This window comes from Lissotriton helveticus, chromosome 7 (genome assembly GCF_964261635.1).
Source record: "Lissotriton helveticus chromosome 7, aLisHel1.1, whole genome shotgun sequence".
NCBI classification, from domain to species: Eukaryota; Metazoa; Chordata; class Amphibia; order Caudata; family Salamandridae; genus Lissotriton; species Lissotriton helveticus.
This window is the reverse complement of record NC_136068.1, coordinates 1,160,432,734-1,160,459,305: the sequence shown is the minus strand read 5'-3', so window position 1 is coordinate 1,160,459,305 and position 26,572 is coordinate 1,160,432,734. Positions and strand designations below refer to the sequence as shown.

At 45.9% G+C, this 26,572-nt stretch overlaps 1 protein-coding gene and 1 long non-coding RNA gene across 2 annotated transcripts in view; one reads left to right on the top strand and one right to left on the bottom strand.

Moving 5' to 3' along the window:
• The window catches only part of LOC144770067 (uncharacterized), a 304,509-nt gene that overhangs the window by 227,728 nt on the left and 50,209 nt on the right, over positions 1-26,572 (top strand). The window lies entirely within an intron of this gene.
• The window catches only part of LOC144767283 (monocarboxylate transporter 7-like), a 37,927-nt gene continuing 36,445 nt past the window's right edge, over positions 25,091-26,572 (bottom strand). The window contains exon 6 of the mRNA XM_078650790.1: positions 25,091-26,439. Within this exon, the coding sequence (XP_078506916.1) occupies positions 26,186-26,439 (254 nt within the window). The 3' untranslated portion in view covers positions 25,091-26,185. The remainder of the gene's footprint in view (positions 26,440-26,572) is intronic.

Here is a 26,572-nt window from a genome sequence, read left to right as displayed (position 1 = left end):
GACAGCCTGAATCAGTGCTTCCCTACTAAGGAGTCTACTGATCCTCCTTACACATATATGTATATAACACACACAAATAAATTAGCTTAAAAAGTACAGCAACACTTATTTACATATAGATACCTTCCATGTACTTATGTATCTTCATATTACTTTACTCCAAATTTCACATCTCCAATGCACTACCCTATACCTCACCCCATAACTCTCTCAATATATCCTCTACCTCAACTATGACTCATCCCAAACCTCAATCTACTCCTCTCTCCAATGTACTACCCTATTTCTCACCTTATGTCTCTCTAAATATATCCTCTACCGCCACTCTCTGGCTACTATGATCCCCATAAAACCCCTTCTAGACTCTTACCTCCTCTACCCCTCCCTTGCATCATCTCAATCCTCTTTTATTATTCAGATTTCCTAAACAAGCCATTCAAAACTCTTCCCTCTGACTCTTCCCCTCCCTTCAACTAGTATCTCAAAGTAAACTCTTTCTATACCCTTCCCTCTTCTATCCCTCCACAATCCTTTTCTTTTTTTTTTTTTTTTTTTTTTTGGTTAAAAACTTTTATTGAGCAATCACATAAAATTACATAGATGGGCCCACAACCACACGGGCTGGCCGCTAAGTCGCATAGTACGACACATGAAATAAACAATCATTTCCTAGGTCAGGCCAAATCGTAGAACGAAATTGCTACAGACATAGAACAGGATACAACAATTTTCTATATAAAACATGAAAATAACCAACACAAACATAAGGCGAGTGCAATAATCAAGTCAGCCCAAATAGCAGAAGGGGAGGTCACGAAACAGGAGAACAAAAATACATCAATGAGAGTCGGGAAGGCCGTGAGGGGGGGGGGAGCAGTGAGGACAGGAAAATCCTAGAACAGAGCGAAAAATTTCGGGAACGTCAGCCTAAGGAGACAGGGTAACATCGGAGGTGGCAACCAAGGGAGGGGTACAAATTTCTCCACGGTACGCATTCCATTGACCCCAAATTTTCGTCCACGCCCCCGGCCTGCCCCTAGCCACGTAGACTGTCTTCTCACGGAACATGGACCAGTCCATGTTGTCCTCCCACACTGAAACATCAGGAGGTCGGGATGCGCCCCAGAGTTGCGCAATGTCACGCTTCGCGACCATGTAACCCAGGGTCGCCCATCTAGTCTGGCCCACAGAGTAATCGGAGGGTTCCCACACATTCAGCAGACATCGACGGGCCGCAGGTCAACACCAGTCACCACAGTCATCAACGCAAGCACATCCACCCAATAAGCTGCCACCACAGGACACTCCCAAAGTATGTGCATAAAGGTAGCGCTCATCCCACAGCCACGCTTACACAAGCCATCCGGGGAAAAACCCATCACGACCAGACGCGGACCAGTCACATACACCCGGTGGAGGATCTTAAGTTGTACCAAACGAAGACGGGCGGGAATGGCGACCTCCTTCGGGGAGGAGAGTGCCGACTGCCAGTCCTCGTCATCTAGTTCCAATCCATCACCTACCCACATTTCTCGGAGTCGTGTGGTAAATAAATAAATAATACCCTATTTTTGACTAGACTTATAGCATAACAGATAGCTCAATAAATAAGAGTCAAGATTCGAGGTAGTAGGAGTTTCTGCAGGTTTATTACAGCATAAGGACAGGATCAGGACAACCTGCATGGGAACAGGACAATAAGGCCTGGCAGCTGCCGGGGCTGGGTCTGGGATGAGCGCGCTAACATTCAATAACAAAACATTGATTTATATACATAGCGCAAACACATAGCATTACATTGCAGTAGGCGTAGCAGTGGGTGGAGCAGAAGGCGTGACGCGTAGCAGTCGCGAGAGATAACAGAAATAAGAGGTGTAACTGGGAGTTTACTTAGACATGTGATGCAAAACGTAACAGAATATGTCATGAATGGGCGGAAACATTGGAGGGGGCTACCTAAGGAGCCGGGACCTCTAACCTAATGGTGCGCGAAAACTAGCAATGACGTGTTACTAGGAGAAGCTGGGGGCTATGAACTCTGTGTTAGGAGCAGAGACTAGAGTCTGGAGGGTCGGAGCGACATGTACCTAAACCCTATCTGGTATCTGATGTTTAGGGAACATGTTGATATAAACTAGAAGTCATGAGGGGAAAAGCTAACTTGATTCTAAGACTGGACCATGCATTATTCTACATGTAGTGCGTGATGAAGAATACTAAATGACCATTAAATACAGTATTTCTCTAACGTGGAGACGAGAAGGCTAGACAATGACGGAAACTATTGATGCAGTTCAGTAGCTTAGGAATGCAGAAGAAGGACTGAACTGATAACAGGAACTATAACATACTTTTGGCAGACTCAGAGGCAGAGCCGGGGTGCACCGGGCACTGCAAGGCAGGAAGTGAGTGAAGGGTCGAGGATACAGGTGGGGGCTGTATCGCTCCTCAGCGAGGCTTTCAGGAGACAGGAGCTGAATCTGTGGTCCGGGCCCTTTTTGAGGCCTAGAAACGGGGACTTTATAATGGAATAACGTGCACACTGGGAAACGTGGCAACATTACTTTACATAGGCCTGATATTCGTAGTATTCACGAGGACTGGAAACTAACATGCTAGAGGTGGACACAACTGTAATTGTGTCTTTAATCAGAAATGGGGAATAACATATGCATATTGGTCATGCACACATAACATATGATGGATGAAGCGTAGGGACACAGAACATGGCAAAATTTACTTTTCCACATTCCCTCCTTGTCACTACGTTTCCATCAGGAAACATCAATATTCATGATACCGTCTATCATTTCATACAGTACCATTTGCTCGTCTCGAATTGTCTTGGAACGGGATTTAGAACAGGGCTTGGGACGGGGAATACAAGAGGTAGCACACATGCTGCAAATCGCAGGGCCACATTGTATACAGAGGCAGCAGCTAAATATGATCGCTACTGCAATACCTAGAAAGGACAGGACTTTCCAACCCCATGCGGAAATTATATTCCAGAACCAACCGGACCATGTCCAGGTGCCTGGATCTTGGTGTAACAGATGGGCAATTTTATGGAGTCTGGTTATAGCTGAATAAACAGACGGCGCGTTATTTGGAATAAAAATGCAACAACTGGATCCGAGGACTCTACAGGCCCCGCCCCTATCGGCCAGTATGACGTCAAGGACGAGACGATTCTGTAAAACGACAATTCTCATAAAGGATTGCTCTTCAGTTAAGTTACCTAGAGCGGAGGCAGTCTCATCTACTACTGCTTCAAGGGTTCTTGTTAACCTACGAATGAGCTTACTATTTACAACTGTACCTAAATAAGGGAACACACCTTTATCAATATCAATGAATTGCTCTGCGGCGGTTTCAGTATAATCGACAATCGGGAGATTTCTCTTGTGTCTAGTGTGTACTAAGAAAGAATTCCTATGATAGTCAGGTGGGGCTAGAAAAACAGGTGGCAGTAGGAAAGCAATGTAACAGGTTCCCTCCCAATCGAGGGGCAGACGGACATATGCAGTTTGACCACAAATAAAATAAGAATGACGTGAAGCTTTGAAAATAGATTTCCCACTGTCACTATACTTGATAACAGTAGTACATTCACTATGACCTATGTGTACAGAACCATAACTACGGACACATAATTCGCCTTTGACTGGTAGTACTGAAATAGCGGGTGAGTCTGGAGTAGTATCAGACTGAACATTCAGAACCATGAAATTCGACGAATAATTTCCTAAATTATATACTTCATTTTCTAAATCTAAACCTGTTCTGTGGGGGAGACCTTGCTTGTCTGGAAAACATGTACCGTTAAGAAAAGACATATCTGTTGAGGATGACATTAACGTGGACCATGCTCCACACGAACCATTGTGTGAGAATGGATAAGGAAAAAGTGGCAGAACTCCCTTCGGTGTCTGGAAAGGGGGGAGTCGACCACACACCCAACAATTAGTGGCATTGCTGGTCTGGTGTGAATAATGTAACATACGGATAAATGTGTTATTACGCATAGCGAGGCGGTATGAATATTCGTGAGGAGGCAGATCACTAAACGTGTGCTCTACTGTAGCATGAGCAGACATATTTACATGAGGAACTGGAAAACACAGATAGAAAGCATAGCTGGTGCAGGAAGCCATTATGCTGAGAAATAATACGAAACTCAGAAAAACGATACATTTGATTGAACTTTGACTGACTCTCTCACTATGGGGGTCTATTTTATACATGTCAGAAACAGTCTAACCGTTTCACCTAGGGGAGGACTTATACAATCAAACTGGCTGACTTATTAGACCTGAGCTTTAACTTATACTCCTGTTGCGGAGTTTTCTCTAACAAGGGAGGGGTTATAATAATGTCTTGTGCGGGACAGTCCTTTAAAACAATGTTCTGGCAATCCTTCGAATCCTGGGAAATGTTCTTGGAAATGTTTTTGAAGACTGGTTTCGACCCTTTGAAAAGTTTTACATGAGAAAGGTGGACCCACCCCTTCCTGCCTTCCAACTTGACGGCAGTTCGGGTGGTCAAGAGGACCTGACGTGGCTCCTTCCAACGTGGTTCCAGCGGACTTGATCTGTCGAAATTTCTGATCATCACAAGGGAGCCTGGAACGATCTCGTGCGGTGCCACCTCGGTATTGTCTGGAAATGCGGCGGCAACCTGTGAACGACATGAGTTGAGGGCAGACATCAAGGAAGCTAGGTAATCTGTCAGCATATTACATGAAACATCGGTAATACTTCGGGGTCTAGGAGTACCCCACATGTTAGGGGGGCGGCCGAAAACGACCTCATACGGGGACAGACCTGATCTGGAATGTGCTTCTGGATGGCGTACACAATGGAACTTCCACTGGTACCCTAACAAAAGGGAAACATGTTTCATGAGTTCAGATGAGAATGGCTGGCCGTTATCAGAATATACGACTCTAGGGAGTCCATATCTAGGGAAGAATTCACGAACCAACTGCTTGGCAGTGGTCGCGGCTGTGTAATCTGGGACTGGATATGCTTCTGTCCATCTGGACAAAGCGCATACAACTACAAGGACATACTTGAAACCTCGACATCGCTCCATTTGAATATAATCCATCTGGAGGACCTCAAAAGGGTGGTCAGGGGGCTGGAAACCACCTTGTTCCACCGGGACACTTTTACCTGGATTAAACTGACAACATATCATACAGGTACGGACTTTCTGCTTGGCTGCAGCTCGTAAATGCTTGTTGAACCAAATGTTCTGGATACTGTCTAACATAGCTTTTTCTCCTAAATGTGCTGGACTATGTGCGGTATTGATAATGACTTGAACCATAGAATCGGGGAGAAACCATGTGGCTCTACCCTTCGTTAACCATCCTTGATCTGTCTGGACCCCTCCTTGTACAGACCATTTCTTGATTTCATCGGGGGTAGCATGTAACTGTATATCTATGACATCTTGTGTAGGGTCCTTAACTGTCATGCATGTAATCGGATCTGGAGTATGTGTCTGATTAACTGGAATGTCTGGAGTCTGTGCTGTAAGCTTGGCTGTGCGGTCTGCTAAATCATTACCTTGGGAAATAATGTCTGTAACTTTCGTATGTGCTTTGCATTTCATGATAGCAATAGATGTCGGTAAATGTATGGCATCTAACAGGGCTTGAATAAGGAGACCATGCTGAATCTTGGTTCCATGAGAAGTCATGAAACCTCTCTCCTGCCAGAGCACTCCGAAGTCGTGTACAACTCCGAATGCGTAACGTGAATCTGTGTAAACATTAACCTTCAGGTTCTTGGCATGTATACAGGCTTGTGTCAGAGCGACTAGCTCTGCTGCTTGAGCGGACAGAGTATCAATACGGTGTGTTTCAATAACTTCAGTGTCAGTAGTCACTGCATACGCGGCGACTAGTTCTCCTGTACTAGTTCTCATACATGAACCATCCACATAAAGTGTCAGGTCAGGATCTGGTAACGGAATGTCTGTCAGGTCTTGTCTTGGCTTTGTCGTAATGTTAACTACTTCCACACAATCATGTGGGTCTGGATTTGAATTAACTGATGGTAACAGTGTAGCAGGATTCAGAACGTTGCAGCGTCTAATTTCTATGTGTGGCTGGAACAGTGTCAATTCATAACCTGTTAAACGTGCAATTGTCAAGTGCTGAGTTTGTGTTCGGTTTAAAAGAACTTCTACTGAATGTGGGACCTGTACTGTCAGGGAATGTCCTAAAACTATGGAATCACTTTGTCTGATAGCTAGTGCTGTGGCTGCAACTGACTTGAGGCACGCAGGCAACGCCTGGGCGACTGGATCTAATGTGCTCGAAAAATAAGCACAGGGCTTGTATTGACCTGCTTGATCTTGTGTGAGAACAGATAATGCTGTACCTTTGCGTTCTGTAACGAAAAGTGTAAAAGGCTTACTGTAGTTCGGTGTAGCTAGAACTGGAGCTTGACATAGGGCTTTCTTTAACTCGTTGAAACTAAGTGTATGGTCAGATGTCCAAGGGAGGACAGTCGATACGGCTGCCTCCTGTGTCGTTAACTGTATCAGTGGCTTGGCTAGGAATGCATACTGGGGAATCCATTGTCTACAATAAGAAGTAAGGCCGATAAAGGCACGTACCTCCTTCTGGGTTCTGGGCTGGGGAAGACTCGCTATTAACTGGATACGGTCGGGTGTCAACTGCCTACCCCTCTTGGACAGCAAGTGTCCTAAGTATACCACTTGCTGGACACAGAATTGAAGCTTCGAAGGTGACACCTTGTGCCCCATCTCGGCAAGGAAATACAAAACTGTAAGTGATGCACGCTCGCAGTCACGTTCAGAACGGGCTGTGATCAGTAGATCATCGACATACTGGAGCAGGGCAGTGTCAGTTGGCATGTGAATGTTGTCTAGTTGTCTCTTGAGTGCTTGACTGTAAATACTAGGGCTTTCTGTGAAACCTTGAGGAGCGCGTGTAAACATATAGCTCCTTCCATTTAAACAAAATCCGAAAAGAAACTGGCTGTCTGGATGAATTGGAACACTAAAAAATGCATTTTTGAGGTCAATAACAGTGAAAAACATGGCTTCGGAATCAATGGCTGTTAACAGGGAAGAAATGTCTGGGACAACTGGGTACTGAGGAATAATACATTTATTAAGCTCTCGTAAATCAATCACTAATCGATATACTGGGGGTGCATTTGGATCAGTACGTTTCATGACTGGAATGATCGGAGAATTACATACATTGGAGTCAGTTTCTACAACTACTCCTTGAGCCATGAGCTCGTCAATAATTTTGGATAAGGCTGCTACAGCCTCAGGTGGCAATCTGTACTGTCTGATTCGTGGTAACACTACACCTGGTTTGAGAGTCACACGATGGGGTGTGATTTGCATGTAACCTACATCAGTTGGACCTTGCGCCCATAAATGCTGCGGAACTTTAGACAATCTTGAATCAAAATCTCGTAATACATAGTGACCCTTAAAGTCACGTAGGAACAGACGTATTCCCTCTGGGGAACAGCAAATAACTGCACCTAACTCTTTCAGTGTCTTAATACCTAATAGATTTTCTGGACATGACTTAGTAAGTAACAGATCAGTAGTACGGGACAATGGACCTACTTCTAGAGTAACTGGCTTAGATATCTCATTAACGATGGGTTTTCCTGAAAATCCAAGGGAAACATTTCTTGAGCCTGAGAGCGGAGCCCCTGGAACTTCGGCGTGACTAATTGTGGTCCTACTTGCCCCTGTATCGATCAAAAACTTTCTGTCTTTCCCTAATACTTGACTGTGAACATAGGGACCTTCTTGATCTACAGGTATCTCGATGAGAGGCAAGCCTACCTCCCTCTCTAGGCTGTTTCATGAATATGACTGGTACTCTGGATACTCGGACTGTGCATACTGGTACATCTGTGATGTAACATGCTGTGTTGCAGCAATAGGCTGCGGTACTGTAACTGTCTGTGGTGCATTCTGTGACTGAGGAGTCTGTGAAACTTGTTCTTGTCTTGGCGGACGTGGTCTTTCTTTAGTCTTACCAGTAGCTATGTTGTGTTTCAGAACTGCACACTCGTTTATAAAATGACCTGGCTGTTTACAATAATTGCAGTTCCCTTTAACGGGAGCCGCAGGATGACTGGCTTGATTCGGACCCCTCTTCTGACTGTCTTGAGGAATAGATTGTGCAACTAGCACTTTCATTTTCGTGTCTTTCATACGTTTTCTTTCGTGTTCTTGCTCTTCTCTGATTCTATTCTGGTGATACTGGAGCATCTGGAGCATCTGGGACGGACTATTTGCTTGCCAGGTGCTTTCGACTTTCAGAACTCGGTTTTTAATTTGTGGACTTGAATTCTCGACTAATTTGGTAACGAAAAGATGAGGGTATGACTCACTACTTGTCTTGAGACCACTGTTGATACTGAAACATTTCTCAAATCTAGAATAAAAATCACTAATGTCTTCATCTTGTTTCTGTTTACAGGCTGAGATTGCATCCCAGTCTTCTTTCCTAGTTGTCAATAATCTGGGTAAAACTTGAATCAATAATTCTGGTAAATCTTTGCATTTATCTCCAAGACCGGTACCTGGTACTCGTGCCTTGTCTTCAGCTTCTAGAGCTGTCCAATCGATCTTTTTCTCTCCCACCTCCCATTCTTTTTCCTTTAACTTTTCATACACCCCTGCGGGTAGCAGGACCTTTAACATTTTAATGATATCTGGGTAAGTGTATTCTCCCATACGGAGCATGTCTTTTAATTCTCTATGGAACCCTGCTGGATCTTTGTCATGACAGGGAATTAATTTCTTCATTTCAAGAAGTTCCATCTTTGATATTGGAGTGTATACAAACACTCGTTGCATTACGCCACCCGCCCCTTGGACTGGGTGGACTTCTCGTAGCGGATTCTGTCTGTCTATGTAGAATGGTTTACTTTCTGGGGGTGAGACATGAACAAAATGCGGGTTCAGGAACGTTCTATACTTGTGACGCTGTTCTAGAATGACACTAATTAAATCGGTACCTAGACCTCTCCATCTGTACTGGAGTAACTCGTTCAGGATATCATGTAACGGGCCTGGATCAGAATGTTGACCCTCATACAGGGTAATGAGGTGCTGGATCATATACATACCCACCAGTCGTTGCTCGGCTGGGGGCAGTTTCAGAAACATTTGTGCCACTATTTCGTCTGGAAAAGTGGTAGAATCAGTAATCCATCGGACTGCTGATCGGGCTAGTTCTTGTTCATGCATAGTACTTAATTCACTGTAACCGACTCGTGATTTCAGAATGTGATCGGTAGCTTGAAATACTTGTTCTAGGGAACCTTGTTCTGGTGCTAGATGTTGAAAAATAGACTTGGGTTCTAGACGTAAATGGCGATCTGGAAATCTAGATTTTCCTACATACGCTATTCTGGCGGGATTCTCGTTCTCTTCCTCTTCAGGATCAGAGATACTTTCTTTCTCGCTTACTTGTGCTGCTTTACGCTGGTCGTGTAACCTTATTATTTCTTTACGAATTTTCTTGTACATACTTTCCATGGCACTAATGGTCTTGTGCTTACCCTCGGCTATATTATCACTCCACCTTGTTAGGATTCTCATTTCGGCGGGATCTTTAGACGGGTAATCTTGTTCTCTTATTAGACAATTGATCAGGAACTTTAATATCATGAGCTGAATCTCGGCTTTCCTTTGAGACATAATCTCGCCAATACTTTCTGGATCATCCCCTGTACGGATGAAACGATATATTCTGTCTAGATCTTCTTTCATATTTGGTAAGGTGACTAGATACTCGGTCACCCTTCTTACGCGTACGGAATATAAAACCATATTATACTCGCCTGGGACTGTGTCATAGACACATTCGGCAAGGGCTTGTCTGATTTCTGTAACAGACTTATTACTTTTTGGAGTACGCTGTGATGCTTGAGCATGTAATTCGAGTGCTGATAAACGCTTGTGTGGCGGCGGGGTTTGAGGAGGACCTCCTCCTGCGGCCCCTATACTAGAATCGTCGACTGACATTCTTCGTGCTTGCAGGGTCGGTAATTGTAACGTGGGCTGAACTTGTATGGCAGGCTGACCCGGGGGTACCGTAACAGGTACTCCGGTGTCTGGAGGAACGGGAAGTGCCTGATTTACAGGGACAGGTGGAGCGCGAACTGGATTTGCATATTCTGGAACTGTGTCGTCCAAATAGGACGAAATAAAAATATCAGCTGCGGTCGGTTTGTGACGTAGCTTGGTCGGAACTAATGGTGGCGGGAAATTACTGGGTGCCTCTGGGGTCGCTTTTGGCAAGCCTTCGGCAAGGAGAGGATACATACCCTTAATAAGGGCATGCCTCTGTCTGTCTGACTGTTCGGCTTTGACTTGTTCACCTATCTCGATTAATTCTCTTTCTTGGGCTCGTTCTTGGGATTCTCTACTTAACTCTGACTTTCTGACTTCCTTTTCCGTTCTTCTATGCGCTTCCTTACGCCATAACTCGATGGCATCTTTCTGTGACTGTCTGGCTTTCTTTTTCCATAATGCTTCTTCTACTCGCATGATACTTTCGGCATCCCATGTACCCGATACGGGCCATCTATACTTTTCTTCTAACTGTTTGGTATACTCTACCCATAAATCTAGATACAATATGGCGCTTATGCCATGTTTCTGATACATAAAGTGACCTGGACTGTCCCTAAGCGGAACAGGAACTGCTGCTTCCAGCAGACCCTTTCTAGTTTTTAACTGACGTAACTTGGAAAAGAGCGGCATTCTAAACTTGAATCGGAACACAATACAATACACGAAAAACAATAACAATTGGGAAAACAATTCAGGCATACCACGACGTTGAAAATACATTAAACAACATTATAAATAACAGTTCGAACAGAATACTACCTGAAAATACTGAGAACAGAAACAGAACAGAATTCTCGAGAACGGAACAGACTAGAGTTACTGGATGCACTGCTGTAACAGTACGGAACATACCGGTCCCATAAAGGAACGCATCAAGACCCGTATCCACCTAGGTGAACACTTCGTTTGTGGGCTTGGGTACCACCAACCCACGGACCAGGAGTCAATTTAGACTGACCCTGTCTAGACACTACCCCAGCAATGGTACTCACCGGGCAGCACGGAACGGAAGGCCTCGGACGGGACTGGACTACGACGACGAACTTCGGACTTCGGACTTCAGTTACGGGTGGGCCTCCGGATACCTCGGACCTTGGACTCTCGGCTTGGGCTCTGGTCGGGACTCGCCGCGTTCCTCCACCGTCTCGTTCGGATGCTGGACCGCCTCCTCCGTCTCCTCCGTGGGCCTGAGGGATACTTGGAGCAGAAATATCTGCCAGTGCACGGTATGGTTCCGTCACGACTGCAGAGGGTCAGGGGGTCGGCGTGGCTTCACCGACGCGTGGGGAAAGGGCAAGTCCCTATTCGGGCGCCATTATGTGGTAAATAAATAAATAATACCCTATTTTTGACTAGACTTATAGCATAACAGATAGCTCAATAAATAAGAGTCAAGATTCGAGGTAGTAGGAGTTTCTGCAGGTTTATTACAGCATAAGGACAGGATCAGGACAACCTGCATGGGAACAGGACAATAAGGCCTGGCAGCTGCCGGGGCTGGGTCTGGGATGAGCGCGCTAACATTCAATAACAAAACATTGATTTATATACATAGCGCAAACACATAGCATTACATTGCAGTAGGCGTAGCAGTGGGTGGAGCAGAAGGCGTGACGCGTAGCAGTCGCGAGAGATAACAGAAATAAGAGGTGTAACTGGGAGTTTACTTAGACATGTGATGCAAAACGTAACAGAATATGTCATGAATGGGCGGAAACATTGGAGGGGGCTACCTAAGGAGCCGGGACCTCTAACCTAATGGTGCGCGAAAACTAGCAATGACGTGTTACTAGGAGAAGCTGGGGGCTATGAACTCTGTGTTAGGAGCAGAGACTAGAGTCTGGAGGGTCGGAGCGACATGTACCTAAACCCTATCTGGTATCTGATGTTTAGGGAACATGTTGATATAAACTAGAAGTCATGAGGGGAAAAGCTAACTTGATTCTAAGACTGGACCATGCATTATTCTACATGTAGTGCGTGATGAAGAATACTAAATGACCATTAAATACAGTATTTCTCTAACGTGGAGACGAGAAGGCTAGACAATGACGGAAACTATTGATGCAGTTCAGTAGCTTAGGAATGCAGAAGAAGGACTGAACTGATAACAGGAACTATAACATACTTTTGGCAGACTCAGAGGCAGAGCCGGGGTGCACCGGGCACTGCAAGGCAGGAAGTGAGTGAAGGGTCGAGGATACAGGTGGGGGCTGTATCGCTCCTCAGCGAGGCTTTCAGGAGACAGGAGCTGAATCTGTGGTCCGGGCCCTTTTTGAGGCCTAGAAACGGGGACTTTATAATGGAATAACGTGCACACTGGGAAACGTGGCAACATTACTTTACATAGGCCTGATATTCGTAGTATTCACGAGGACTGGAAACTAACATGCTAGAGGTGGACACAACTGTAATTGCGTCTTTAATCAGAAATGGGGAATAACATATGCATATTGGTCATGCACACATAACATATGATGGATGAAGCGTAGGGACACAGAACATGGCAAAATTTACTTTTCCACAGTCGGACCAACAAATCAGCGCGATTATGAATCAGCTTCTTGTAGATGAGAGAGATGGTGCTGTCGGGCAAGTGTCCATCTAGTATACGATCTTCAAGGGGGGAAGACTCGGGCAGGGCCACATCAGGAGTCAGAACCGAGGCTAAGGCATGTCGGACTTGCAGATACCGGAAAAACTCTCTATCACTCAAGTCGTATTCTGCCTTAAGGGCCTGGAATGATTTCACGCGACCATTCACACAAACGTCACCCACTTTACAAATCCCAATCACATCCCAGCGGTCAAAGCCCTTAGAAGACCAGAGACATCCCAAACGTTCAGAAGCATAAAGCGGAGTCGCCAGCGTCAGCCGATTCTCCCATCCCAAACTCACATTCGCTGCGCGCCACACGTTGACCGCTGCCCCGGTCGGGCCCACAAGATGGCGCCCGGCCGATCTGGAGTATAGCGCTCTATTAAAGTCCCCTCCCGGCAACTGGAGCTTATCCATCTCAAACGCCGGATCGCGACCCGGCGAGTACATCGCATGGTTAATGGCCGATAGCTGGGCTGCCCAGTAGTACCTCTTGATGTCGGGGAGTGCCATGCCCCCGTCGTACCAAGGGATAGTACGTTTCGCAAGGGCTATACGTGGACGCCCATCCCAAATCAAATGTCTTTGCAGACTCTCGATTTCTCTGAAATAAGTAGCAGGAACATCGTCGAAAGAGTTCTGAAGGGCGTAGAGGAACCGCGGCAAAGACATCATTTTAAAGAGAGCAGCCCTACCCAGAGGAGACAGGGGCAGCTTACGCCAACGGGCCACATCCTGTCGCAATCTAAGAAGCGGGGGGAGGAGATTACGCTCAAACCGGAGGGAGGAATCCCGGGTAATAAAAATCCCTAAATACTTGAAGCCAGACTGGACCACCTGGATAGGGAATCTGGCCGGCAAAGAGGGCAAAACACCCGAGAGAACATACACACAGGACTTAGCCCAATTAATAACAAGGCCCGAGTTAGCACCGAACGAAGTAAGCACATCAAATAAGACGTTCAAAGATTTACGCGGGGATGTCAGATAAAGAAGAATGTCGTCCGCGTAAAGAGAGACGCGGTCTTCAAAGTCCGGTGACCAACGGATCCCTTTGAGGGAGGGTTCCCATCGAAGCCACGCAGCTAACGGTTCCAAGGCCAGCGCGAAAAGCAATGGAGACAGGGGGCAACCCTGACGGGTCCCTCTACCAAGACTAAAGGGGACAGAAACTCTACCGTTCACCACCACTTGCGCTAAGGGTTCCACATACAACAACTTCACCCATCCAATAAATTCAGGTCCAAAACCAAATTTTTCGAGAGCTGCCCAAAGATAGGGCCACTCAACCGTGTCAAAAGCCATCGAGGCGTCTAACGAGGCCAAAATGGCCGGCTCCGGCAGAAGCCCCGCCCTCGCAACAGCGCCGTGAAGACGACGTAGGTTAAGAGCCGTGTTGCGATGCGGGATAAATCCGGACTGATCCGGATGAACCAAGTCGCTAATGACCGTCAGCAGGCGGGTTGCCAGGAGCTTAGCCAGGACCTTAGGCTCAACATTTAACAGGGAAATGGGCCTATAAGACGAACAAAGGTCCCGCGGTTTCCCGTCCTTGGGAATTACGACTATCGTGGCAAGACGCTGGTCATACGGGAGAATACCCCGTTCCCGGGACTCCAAAAACATGGCACGAAGATAGGGCGCTACCTTGTCAGGGCGTAGCTTGTACAGCTCAATTGGCAACCCATTCGGGCCCAATGCCTTGCCCGAACGGAGCGAACGAATGGCAGTCGCTATTTCATCCGTAGTAAAAGGGGACTCCAACGAGACACGGTCCAGATCGGAAACACTGGGCAAAGCTATATCGCGCAACAAAAGACGAGAGTCAGCCACATCCCGTCCAGACACAGGGGTATACACCACACGAAAATACTCAGCAAAACATTCAACTATTCCAACCGGGTCTGTCACTCCGACACCATTCGATGACTGAATCACAGGCACCACACGATTCGCTCTCTCTTTCTTATCCAACCATGCCAACAATTTACCCGCTTTGTCCCCCACATCATACAGACGACCCTGCTGTTCCCGGAACATCAGTCTAGCCGCATCTGTGACCAAGGATTTATAAGCAAATTGTTTCAGACCCAGGGCGTGGAGTTTATCAGAGGTGATCTCAGACTCTAAGTCGGCCTCCCTCTCAGCAATCTCTATCTCAAGGTCCACCACCTCCCGATTCCTAGCCTTCTTGGATTCAGCAATTAGAGAAAGGGCCTGCCCACGAATCACTGTTTTAAAGGCCTCCCACAGGGATACCGCCGAGGAAACCGACCCCTCGTTGTCCAAAAAGTAAGCATCTAAAGACTTAGTCAAAAGGTTTCGGGTCTCAGGGGAGGCAATATACCAGGGGTTAATTGGCGCCACTCGGCCCACCGCCTCCACCCCTAACTCAAAACAAAGCCAGAGCGGAGAATGATCGGAGATGCCCCGGGGGAGGTGTCTGATCTCACGCACCGCCGGCGTCTGCGCCGCGGGCATCAGGAAATAATCCAGTCTAGACAGACTCCCGTGGGCCCCCGAACGGAAAGTGTATTGAAGCTGGGTAGGATGCAGGAGCCTCCAGCAATCCACCAAACCAAACGTATCCAAAAACCCACCTAACCACTGTTGGGCTAAAGGAGTATCCCTCGGGGGGTAGCGATCTTGTAGACCGGAGATCACAGAATTAAAATCGCCTGCAAGAAAAAGAGTACTATCAGGAAGGTCCAACAACACACGGCCCAAATCGGCAAAGGTAGAAGTCTGTAGGCCGGGGGGCACATAAACAGTAAACAAGGAGAGGGTACGACCTTCATAGCGACCCACGAGGACAGCATAACGCCCCCGATCATCAAGGATCACATCATCAATAGCTAGGGGGAGGGAAGCCCGAACAAGGATACCCACCCCCCTGGAACCCGTGGTAAACCCCGAATGTGCAGCAAGTCGATACCCCCACCTATTCATCGCACGACAAGTATTGCCCACCAAATGAGTTTCCTGCAAGAAAACAATATCGGGAGATAAACGGCGTAGACATTTTAACACCACACTCCGCTTAATGCGATCTCCCAGACCATTAACATTCCATGAAACAAGCCTCAACCCGCTACCCCCCATCCCACACAGCAACCCCGAAACCCCCCCGCAATGAGCATGACATAAAAAGGAGCAGAAGCCAGATTGATTCGCCTTGAAAACATAACACAAAAACATCGAACATCCCAACCACCCACCCCCCAACAATCAAGAAAACACCCCCCACCCTGCACCCCTGCAAAATGCTAAATAGCCACCCCAACATGCAGTGTGCCTGTCGCCCAAGAACCCCCATTCTACAAAAAGAACCCCGGAGGAGGAAAGGCTCCGGCCCACCCGCCACCCCGAGTAAGACAGATAATGAGGAGAATACACAAACAGCAGAGGCACTGAGGCATCAAATCCCTGAAGAGTTTACTCTATTCGAGGGCCCAGGCGTAGGAAGATTGTTCAGCTCTCCACACCACCCTCAGCACCACCCGGGTGGGCGGCGGACTCAGTCTCAGGAGATCGATCAGGCAGAGAGTCCATCCCGTCATTTACAGAATCAGGCCGATCAAAGAAGAAGGTTCGGTCGTTGTACTCAACGCGCAGCCTGGTCGGAAAAAGCATGGCGTAGCGAAGCCCCATGTCTCGGAGACGTTTCTTGACATCACGGAAGCCCATACGCTGTCTCTGGACCTGTTGAGAAAAGTCCGGATAGAAGTTCACCGTGGCGTTCTCAAAGGCCACCGGGCCCTTCACATGCGATGCTTGCAGGATAGCGTCCCGATCCCTATAATGGAAGAGTTTCGCAACAATAGGCCTCGGCGGGGCACCTGGTTTACCCTTGCCCCCCGGAACACGATGGGCACGTTCCACAGCGAAAAACTTCGTCAGACCAGACGGAGAGAGGTGGTTCTGGATCAAGTCCTCAACAAGGAGATCAACAGAGTGAGGTTCTGGATTCTCCGGAACTCCGACCACGCGTACATTACAGCGACGTGCCCTGTTCTCAAAGTCCTCCAAGCGCCGGGTCATGAAGTCGTTTACCCTGCGAAGGTTGCCGACCTCCGTCTGTATCTCCGAAACGTCCTCCGTGAGACTGGATGACTTAAGATCCAGTGACTTCACCTTCTCATTGGTTTTCGACAGGTCAGCACGAATCAAGTTGACATCAATGGCCACGGTGTCGATTTTGTGGGCCAAAGCTTCATATTGTTGGCCTATCGTCTCCTTCATGGCAGAAATGGCGCCCATGATGTCCTGCAAAGAAGGCTCCGTTGACGCGTCCACAGTGAGATCAGCATTACTGGCTCCGGGCAGGGCGGCTCCGGGGGACCCCTTGGCATGGGTGTAGCGGTCCATCACGTTAGACTGGACCGGGCCCCCACGCAGGGGCGTCTTGGTCTTCCGAGTCTCTCGGTCCCCTCTGCCCGCCATATCAGAACTGCGTCACCAGGTGATTAACCAGGCTGGATGGAATGGCCACAGGAAAGTAGGGCCTCGGGACCAAAGAACCGCAGCTAGGGCACCACTAGTAGAAGGGCCAACAGATAGGAGAATAAGCTAGCCAAAGGCCCGACAGCCGTTCCGTGCCCCGACTGCAGCCCAGGCCAGGCTCCTCTGCCAGATGTCTCAGTCTGAGGCAGAAACTAAACCGAAACTTAAGAGGGGGACCCACAGGTCGAATCCCCCTGCCGTTGTTGTTCAACTTCAAGACGGCCACTGAGCCTCACCCAGTCCCGGGCGTACCTCGAGAGTGGAGCCCGAAAGTTCGAACAGACGTAACTCCGGAACCCCGGGTCCAAATCGAATTCCAAAAAGTCCAGGGCAATCAGCCCAGTGTCCTCTATACAAATCCTCGTAAAAAGTCAGGATAAGTTCAGGATATCATGCCGGGAGTGGCGGGGGTCCGGGGAGCGCTGTGCTCACGCGGCCATCTCGGATGCCCGCCTCCACAATCCTTTTCAATCCAACTAACAGACTCACATGTCCACCGCACACATTAATTTCATATTTCCCTAAACTAATTCACCACTAATCCTATTTGGGTTCCAGAATAGTGTGCTAATGGATCCTGTAAAGCTATACATTTTAGAAAATTAGACAACATTCTGAATTAAGCATGGGGTCATTTGTGTAGATCCTTCAAGACTTCTTTATAGAAAATAACAGTTGAAAATAGGAAAAATTGAAAACAAATTGAAAAAAACTACCATTTGTGCCAACGTTCTTACCTGTAACTTCTTCCACTTATGCCAGATGTTTGAAACCTTTCTGGTTGTGGGGATATATAGGACTTGTAGGTTTACCAAGAACCCTATGAACCCAGAGCCAATAAATGAGCAGCGTCTTGGAATGTTTTTTTATTATGTACCCGGTATATAGCAATTAATTTGGGAGAATATATTCAGTGAAAAATCGGGATAAAAGACCTCTATGTATTTCTAAAATTTGAACAAAATATAGAGTTTAGAAACAGTAGCTATTTGCACATTTCCGAAATTGTGAGTACACATACTAGCATGAAAATTATAGGACATTTTTCAAAGTGACTTCTTTTTCACGTTGTCTTTCATTTGGAAGGCAGAAATGCATGGAAAGTCAATAGGTAATAACAATTGCTCTACAATACTGTGTTACCCTAAGTCTCCCGATAAAATTGGTAACTCACTTGTGTGGATAGGCCTAGTGCCCGCGTCAGGAAACGGCTCAGAACACAACGTGGACACACTTTTATTTTTACAGTGAAAACAGACCCTTTTTTTGCAAAGTGCCTAGTTGTAGATTTTGAACCCTAGTTCTGCCGGCACCTAAGGAAACCTAGCAAACCTATACATTTTTTGAAAACTAGACACCCAGGGTAATCCAGGATGGGGAGACTTGTCTGGCTTCCACCAGGTTCTGTTACCCAGAATCCCTTGCAAACCTCAAACTTTGTAAACAAAAAACAAATTTTCGTCACACTTCTGTGGTGGAAAGTTCTGGAATCTGCATGGATCCACAAACTTCCACCGACCCCGCATTCCCCAAAGTCTTCCGAGAAAAATGGTACCTCACTTGTGTGGGTAGGCCTAGTGTCTGCAGCAGGAAACGACCCAAAATGCAACGTGTACACACTACATTTTCACAATAAAACTGACCCTTTAATTGCAAAGTGCATTCCTGTAGATTTTGAACAATAGTTCTGCCGGCACCTAGGGAACCTAGAAAACCTATACATTTTTAAAAACTAGACACCCACGGGAATCCAGGATGGGGTGACTTGTCTGGCTTCCACCAGGTTCTGTTACCCAGAATCCCTTGCAAACCTCAAACTTTGTAAACAAAAAACACATTTTCCTCACATATCTGTAGTGGAAAATTATGGAATCTGCATAGATCCACAAATTTCCTAGCACCCATGTGGATGCCCCAAGTACTCGCGATAGGCAAGGCCCCAAAACGTATTGAGTAGACATCAAAATGACCTATCACAAAACAACCTGGTTTTGCAAGGGGAGTCACCTGGGTTTTTGGCTCCAGGCTCGGCGGCCATCTTGGGATACCTACCAAACCCACACATTTCTGAAAACTAGATACCCAGGGGAGTCCAGCAAGGTATGGCTTGCGTGGGTCCCCCAACATTTTCCTACCCAGAATTCCCTGCAAACCTCAAATTTAGCTTACAAAGATCACTTTTTCCATACATTTTTGTGTGAGGGGGAAAACGGGCGCTACTGCCCAGATATGCCCCTGAGGGGGGCAGAAAGACTGTGGCTATTCATTCTGGGCTGCCCCCACCCCTACGTATAAAAAATCCAGCATAATCGCTGAGAAACCTGAAGGTATCTGTGCTGAAATGCAAACCCAGTATTGAATCATGTCAAACAGAAGCTCCCAAGTATAAGAGGGTGACTCGGTGAAGAATACCCTCTAATTGACTACAGAGGTGGAAATCATTCTCAATTTTTAACAAATAAGAACATTGTCCTGATGAAGGTGTTATTACACAAACCGAAACGCTGCGTCGACAACCTGTATTTTATTGTTCTTTATGTGAATTGACACATTTTTAATTTTATTGCATGGCACTGTAATTTTGTAAATTTGTATTTATCAATGCATTATATGTAATACATTGTACAATTTCTATACTGATTTATTTTAATTTTTTATATATTTGCACTATTTTTGAAACGTGGTTGCCAACTTGTTGGTATCTTGAGTTATGAGGGGGGATATACAATAGGTTTTTCCCTCAGGGAAGCATTTGGACTTCTCCCTCTTTGATCACATATCACTCCTTGTCCCAGATTGGATTTGTAAGGAGACCTCCCTTCTTTTTGATAATAGCTGGTTATATGACCAGCAGATCTTTTGACTGGGTGTGAGTGTTTGATTGGTTCAGATGCTCCGTTCATCACCACCCCCTTTTGTACCGCTTTGTTTGCCATAAGTTGGCAGGGTATGCTGAGACGTGAGTCCCTTGCTCACTTTGCCACTGGATTCAAGCAAGCCTGGCTGAAGATGGCTGAAATGCCAGAAAACGTCCTAGGAAGCTTGTTTCCCGTCCAGGGAAGGCATGGCTTCGCAGTTCGGGCTGAACTGTTCCCATGAGGCACAGGGTCAGACTGATTTGCATATGACGATGTCTGAACTGGGGTGGCAGAGTGGGCTAAAGAACGGTGATGGATTAAACCCAGATCTTTTGACTGGGTGTGAGTGTTTGATTGGTTCAGATGCTCCGTCCATCACCACCCTCTTTTGTACCGCTTTGTTCGCCATAAGTTGGCAGGTTATGCTCAGATGTGAGTCCCTTGCTCACTTTGCCACTGGATTCAAGCAAGCCTGGCTGAAGACGGCTGAAATGCCAGAAACAGTTCATAGGAAGCTTGTTTCCGGTCCAGGGAAGGCATGGCTTGGCAGTTCGGGCTGGACTGTTCCCATGAGGCACAGGGTCAATCTGATTTGCATATGGCCATGTCTGAACTGGAGTGGCAGAGTGGGCTAAAGAACGGTGATGGATTAAACCTAGATCTTTTGACTGGGTGTGAGTGTTTGATTGGTTCAGAGGCTCCGTCCATCACCACCCCCTTTTGTACCGTAAATGACCAGCAGGCCAGCAGACATGGCTAACTCTCACTTTTGTCTCTGTCCATGGGTTCTGTAAGCCCCCAGTTTGTGGGGCCTTACAGAACCCATTGTGGGGCTTTTATGGTGAATATTTGGCTGTCCCACAAGCGGGCATGAGGATGGAGAAAATGAAAAAGGACACAGACAGAGTAAAAGTCATGCAGGCAGTCTAGATACAAACTGTCAAGATTGGTCTTCAGTGCCAATATGCATGGTGTGCGAGCACCAACGCTGTAGCAACACCACGGTATTCCAGCTTTAGGCATCAGCCTTTTCAGGCAGGTCAAGCAAAAAGGAGCTCTACCACAGCCTAAAAAGCCTCTTTAAAGGGGAAACGCAGAGAAAAGTGGCCCAGGAAAGGGTACCCCAACCCCCAGCAGTTACTTACCATTCCCTTTGATAGCACAACTGCTGCTGGGGAAGAATCTGCTTACTCCTTCCGCAGTTGGAGGAAATAAGCTCAGACAACTTTTTTCTTTCCACTGACCAGCAAGGATACTGCTTGGAGTTTCACACCGCCAAGCACCCTCCATCACCTTACCGGTAAGGAGTATCAAAGACTGCTGCAAGAGGAAATGGAAGCACTTTTCTATATTGGTGGTATACAACCTCTGCCTCCTCACAAAAGGGGACAGTGGGTTATACTCTTAGTACTTCCTCATCCTATAGGAAATCCGCACTCTGTGGCCTGGCCTCCATCTCAGGCCAGTGTCAAGCATTTCAAGATGACCACCCAGCGGGACGTCATTCCATTGCTAAGAGCAGATCATGTGGCAGATCATGTGGCAACCCTTGATGTCAAAGATGGATTTTTGCACATCCCGATCCACTCAGCGCATTTTTCTTTCCTCAGATTCAATGTAAGTTGACAACTCTATCAGTTCCAAGTACTGTCCTTCAGGGTCACTACATCACCATGGATATAAACGAAATGCCTAGCAGTGTTTGCACAACACCTGCACTGCAACACCATTCATGTGCTTATGTACCTGTTCGACTGGCTGACAAAGAGAAGCAGTCACAAACAATGTCTATTGCATACTCGGACAGATGTGTCGCTTCTTCGCAGGTTAGGTTTCACAGTCAATGCCAAAAACTCACACTTTTGCGTGCAGCAGATACAGACTTTTCTAGGGGCGGCGTTAAACACGGGAACAGACAAAGCCTATACCAACCAAGAGAAAGTGATGTCCCTTCAGAGGCAGCTATCTCATTATTAGACATTACACACTAACAGTGAGAACAATCATGAAATTGGTAATGATAGCCCTAGTGCACTGCAATAGTGCCACACACTCCACTGCAGATACATGCACAACAGGAGTGTCTGAGCACATAGTTGGCCGACCCTCAAGCGAAAGTGATTATTACCACAGACTCTTTATTAGCAGGATGGGGAGGCCATCTAGACAACCTGACTGTTCACTGTAGATGGAGCAGCGACAACAGCAAATGCTTATCAATTTCTTAACATTGACAACAGTACAATTAACACTCATAGAATTTTACAGGTTGATTTGCAACCAGACAAAACAAAATAGGAGGAATTCACTCCACTGAGCGGCCAGCAAAGGCACAATCAATATGACATTGGGTCTATCCTCATCACATTTTGCTCCTAGTTGTGGCATCTGCTGGGTGAGGGAGGGGGACAAGGACGCTTCAGACCTGTCAAACGGGTAGACAAGCGAGAGATGAACCCCCAAGTATGGCAATAGTTCTTTCAGAAATGGGTGACACCCAAAATCAATCTGTTCGCCACTGTAGAAAACACAAAATGCCAACGGTACGCACCCTGGTCTGTGGGCAATGCACTATGGATGAACTGGTGAGGGATATTTGCCTACACATTTCCTCCACTGCCTCTGATCCCTTATGCAGTGAGGAAGTGGAGACAAATGCAATTAGACTCCTTATCGCTCAGATATTGGCAAGATAGCCTTGGTACTCACTGCTGCTAGAAACATCTGTCCACCTGCATGAGAAGTTGTCCAGCACCAGGATTAGCTGAGACATACACATTTTAGGGAAATAAACGTTTCAATTTGTCAGTTCACGCAAACCCGGTACAAAGTTCTAGTAAATCTGTCCATCTGTGTCTGGTTTCATTTTTTAACAGAGTTCCCAGCTCAGGTAATCATTTTGCAAACAGGGACAACATTTTGACACCCGTAAAACACTTGAGAATCCTCATGACAAACAGTACACAGCAGAGTAAAAGTACCTAATCGAGAGAGGAAATGAAATTCTTTGATATACTTCAGGAGGGAGATCATCATGTCTGGTGCCACCCCGCACCATCTCAGGATAATGTGTGTGGCAGAAGGGGGCCAAATCCCTCTTAGATTTCTTGTGGTTTGTCGAGATGAATATCTACCTCAATTTTTGGATCTGGAATTGGACTGGGACCGAACCTTCCACTTGGACTGGTGTCGTCCTGGACCTTCTGGTGTTTGGTGATGTACAGTTTTGCCTCAATGTCTCAAATGGCCTTTGGGTTCATTGACACACAATCACTGCAGGCCATAGAGTGTGACTCAAACCCAGGCACCACAGGATGATCTGATCAGTCCTTACATGGTTTAAAATCTGTTGTTATGGAATGTGACATTTTCCATGCACACTGTTCAATTTGTAGAGGTAAGGGTCTCAAAGAGAGGAGAGATAGATATGATCAAATCCGCTGGCACGGAAAGGAAGGAATTGACGTCAGTGTGTAGGACTCACGAGGTGTTGCCCACTGGTGATTTGTGCTATAGAGGTATGAAGGTTAAGACGAAAGCACCATATAAAGGCAAAGTCAAAGGAACTTATTGAGCGCACAAATCACCCCAAAAGGTCTCTTGGCGTTTGCCGAACTCCAATAGACTGACGGTCAGAAATGGGCAGCTTTATTTCTGATCAAATAACACGTCTTTAATTCCTTCTGAAAATGCTTGTGATCAGAGATAGAGAAAAGATATTTTAAAGGTGGGGGAGCAAGAAAAGAAAAGGATCGTCCTCTGCATCGTACGGTGCGGATTCGTAGTGGGGTGAGAGAGGATTTTGAGCTGGACCTCAACTGTCTTCCTGGCTGATACCTGTTAAGCTTTTTCACTAGATAACGGGGTCCCGTTTCATATATGATCTTGTGGGTGATGCAAAGGAATTTTAAAGCGGCCTCTGAAGGGTCCTCAGACTGGGAGCTGATGGAGATCTCAGTGGAAGATTTAGGACAAGTCTGGCAGCGGTGTTCTGCAAAATCTTCAGTTTGGAAAAAATATATTTATTTAGGGAAGCTAATAAAGCATTCCCGTAGTCCAGGCAGCTTACGATAAGACCCTGCACCAAAGGTTTCCTGGATTCAATTGGTATTCATTTGAAGATTTTACGTAGTTTCCCCAGGATCCCTTAGTGAGTGCCCAATACGAGGTTGACAAGATTTTTCATGGACCGTTTGTTATCAATGGTTATCCCAAGATTCCACACTGCTTCTGCGTGGAGAAGTGTGGCTCAATGGTTAGAGCGGCAGACCCTGATGCAGAGGTCTGGCCCGGGACCAGGGTTCAATTCCCGCCTCGGCGGGTCTTGGGCTCAATTTCCTCGGACCTGATAATTCTCGCCTCGGTGCCTATTCTTATCATGGGTCCCACGCTGCAACTCTGGGCAATAGCTTGCTTAATCTCCACAATGGCCCCAACAGCGCTGGGATGCCTGGCTTCACCTTGGGGGTGCCCAGGATTGGACGTTTCACAGGGAAAAGCCAGGAAGGGTTCCAGAGCGGTATGCGTACAGCACCAGGAAACCCCGGTTGGGGTATAAGTGCGCTTTACAAGTACAAATTCATTTCATTTCATTGTTTAGGGGATGGGCATGGGCCCAATACCTGGGGCCACCACTCATTAGACCAATACTCTTCCGCCATATGCCACCAGGAGGATACGATTGGTCAAAATAATTGTGAACTGCTGAAATTTAAGTGATGGTGCATTGAAAATGACACAGCTCATGGCTCAATAAGCTTTTGGGTGGGTAAAGAGCACAATGCATAAAGAAAATGGGGCGAGTGTACCAACTCACCTCTAACTGATGCTTCAGATGTCGATGGTATTTCTTCTAAGGTACAATAGATGAAGCTATACTCATTAGTTAACAAAGTTCCTCCATGCATGTGTTTACTAGTTGTCCTACTTGTATGATATAGAAAAGCAAACGTTGTGATTATTTCCCATGTATTAATTTCGATTTTTTATTCATCTTTGTGTCAGCACACTTACAATTGATAGAAAAGGGTCCCTGTTTGTAATTAGCCAGCCAGGGATACCAGTTCTTTTAATCAGTTGTACAATATTTTTTTCATTCCGAATTTTAAGCATATACAACAAGCCACTACACCCTGAGTTAACTTTTGGAGTAGTTACTGATTAACATCAGAGTTTGAAAGCCCACACACCATCCTAAATGCTGTAACAATTTTACAGATACGTTTTACTTTAGCTTTTCTTAAAATCAACATCATTATTAAAAAACTGGAGATTCCGACAACAAACTCATTGGGTGACATGCTAATTTTTTGTTAAAGTACATGATATGCAGCATTGCTTGCAACATAGGTCTTTGTAACAGTAAGGTGTGTAAAGCCGCATTTTTGAGTCACAAAAGGAAAATGATTACAGGCTTAAAATAATATTTCCCCTTAAGTGTTAATAGTCGTTGCTTACATCTTGGTCCAGTGGGAGTCGATAAGATCTCTAGAATAACTTTATAAATACACATTTAAATAAATATAACACTCTAAAAACAGAAAGGCAAATTACTTTGGAGCGTATGCAAAAACGTCTGTCTGGAATTTCATCATAAATAACTGGCCATAAAACTGTTTTGTTGATGTCAAATGCACTTTGCTCTGTTTAAAATCATGATCTTCTGTATGTATCATGCTATCAAGATAGGAATAATTTATTTTCGGTACAGCATTTGAATTCATAGCATCTTCAATACAATGCTGCTTTTTAAGCTACAGATGCACCCAGATGTGATGAAGCAGGATACAAACGATGTATGATTTGTTGTTTTGCCGTTGCCAGAAGGTAAAGCAAATGCCTAGTTCGTTCATCTAAAATGAAATCTAGAGAGGAAACACAGCTGCCCACTATGGGCAAATAAATTGTTAAGAAAATAGCAACCTTCTACGAAATTGTTAGTTTTTGGGTTTCACATTGCTAGATTATGCATTCCCTTTAAAGCGCACATTTTAAAGTAGTTGGTTCATTGTTGGTGCATTATCTTTATTCATATCTTGTTTGGTTGGTGCGAATGTAAAATTATTTAAAAATTGATTTCATTACGATGTACTGATCCTTCAGATTTACAAAAATCCATTTCAAGAAAGTCATCTGGTACATCTTCGAAAACTTTTTTTTCGTTATGAGCCCCTTCTACTATAGATTGTTTTGGCTTACGTCTGCAGAGGCCTTTCTTGCAGGGCCTTACTAAGGCCAGACATATGGCTGCTAGCGCCATGCCAATGGCGCAGGAGTAGAATGCTGACCCATAATTCTGAGTTTGATCCACAAGGACACCTAGAGTATAAAGATAATATGGTTTTCATTAGTAAGAAAGTAAATATATTTGTAACTGTCGCCACATTACATGAAAAGTTATTTCTCCAATCTGACTGAATCGAAAAACATGACTTTTTGTGAACTTAATCAT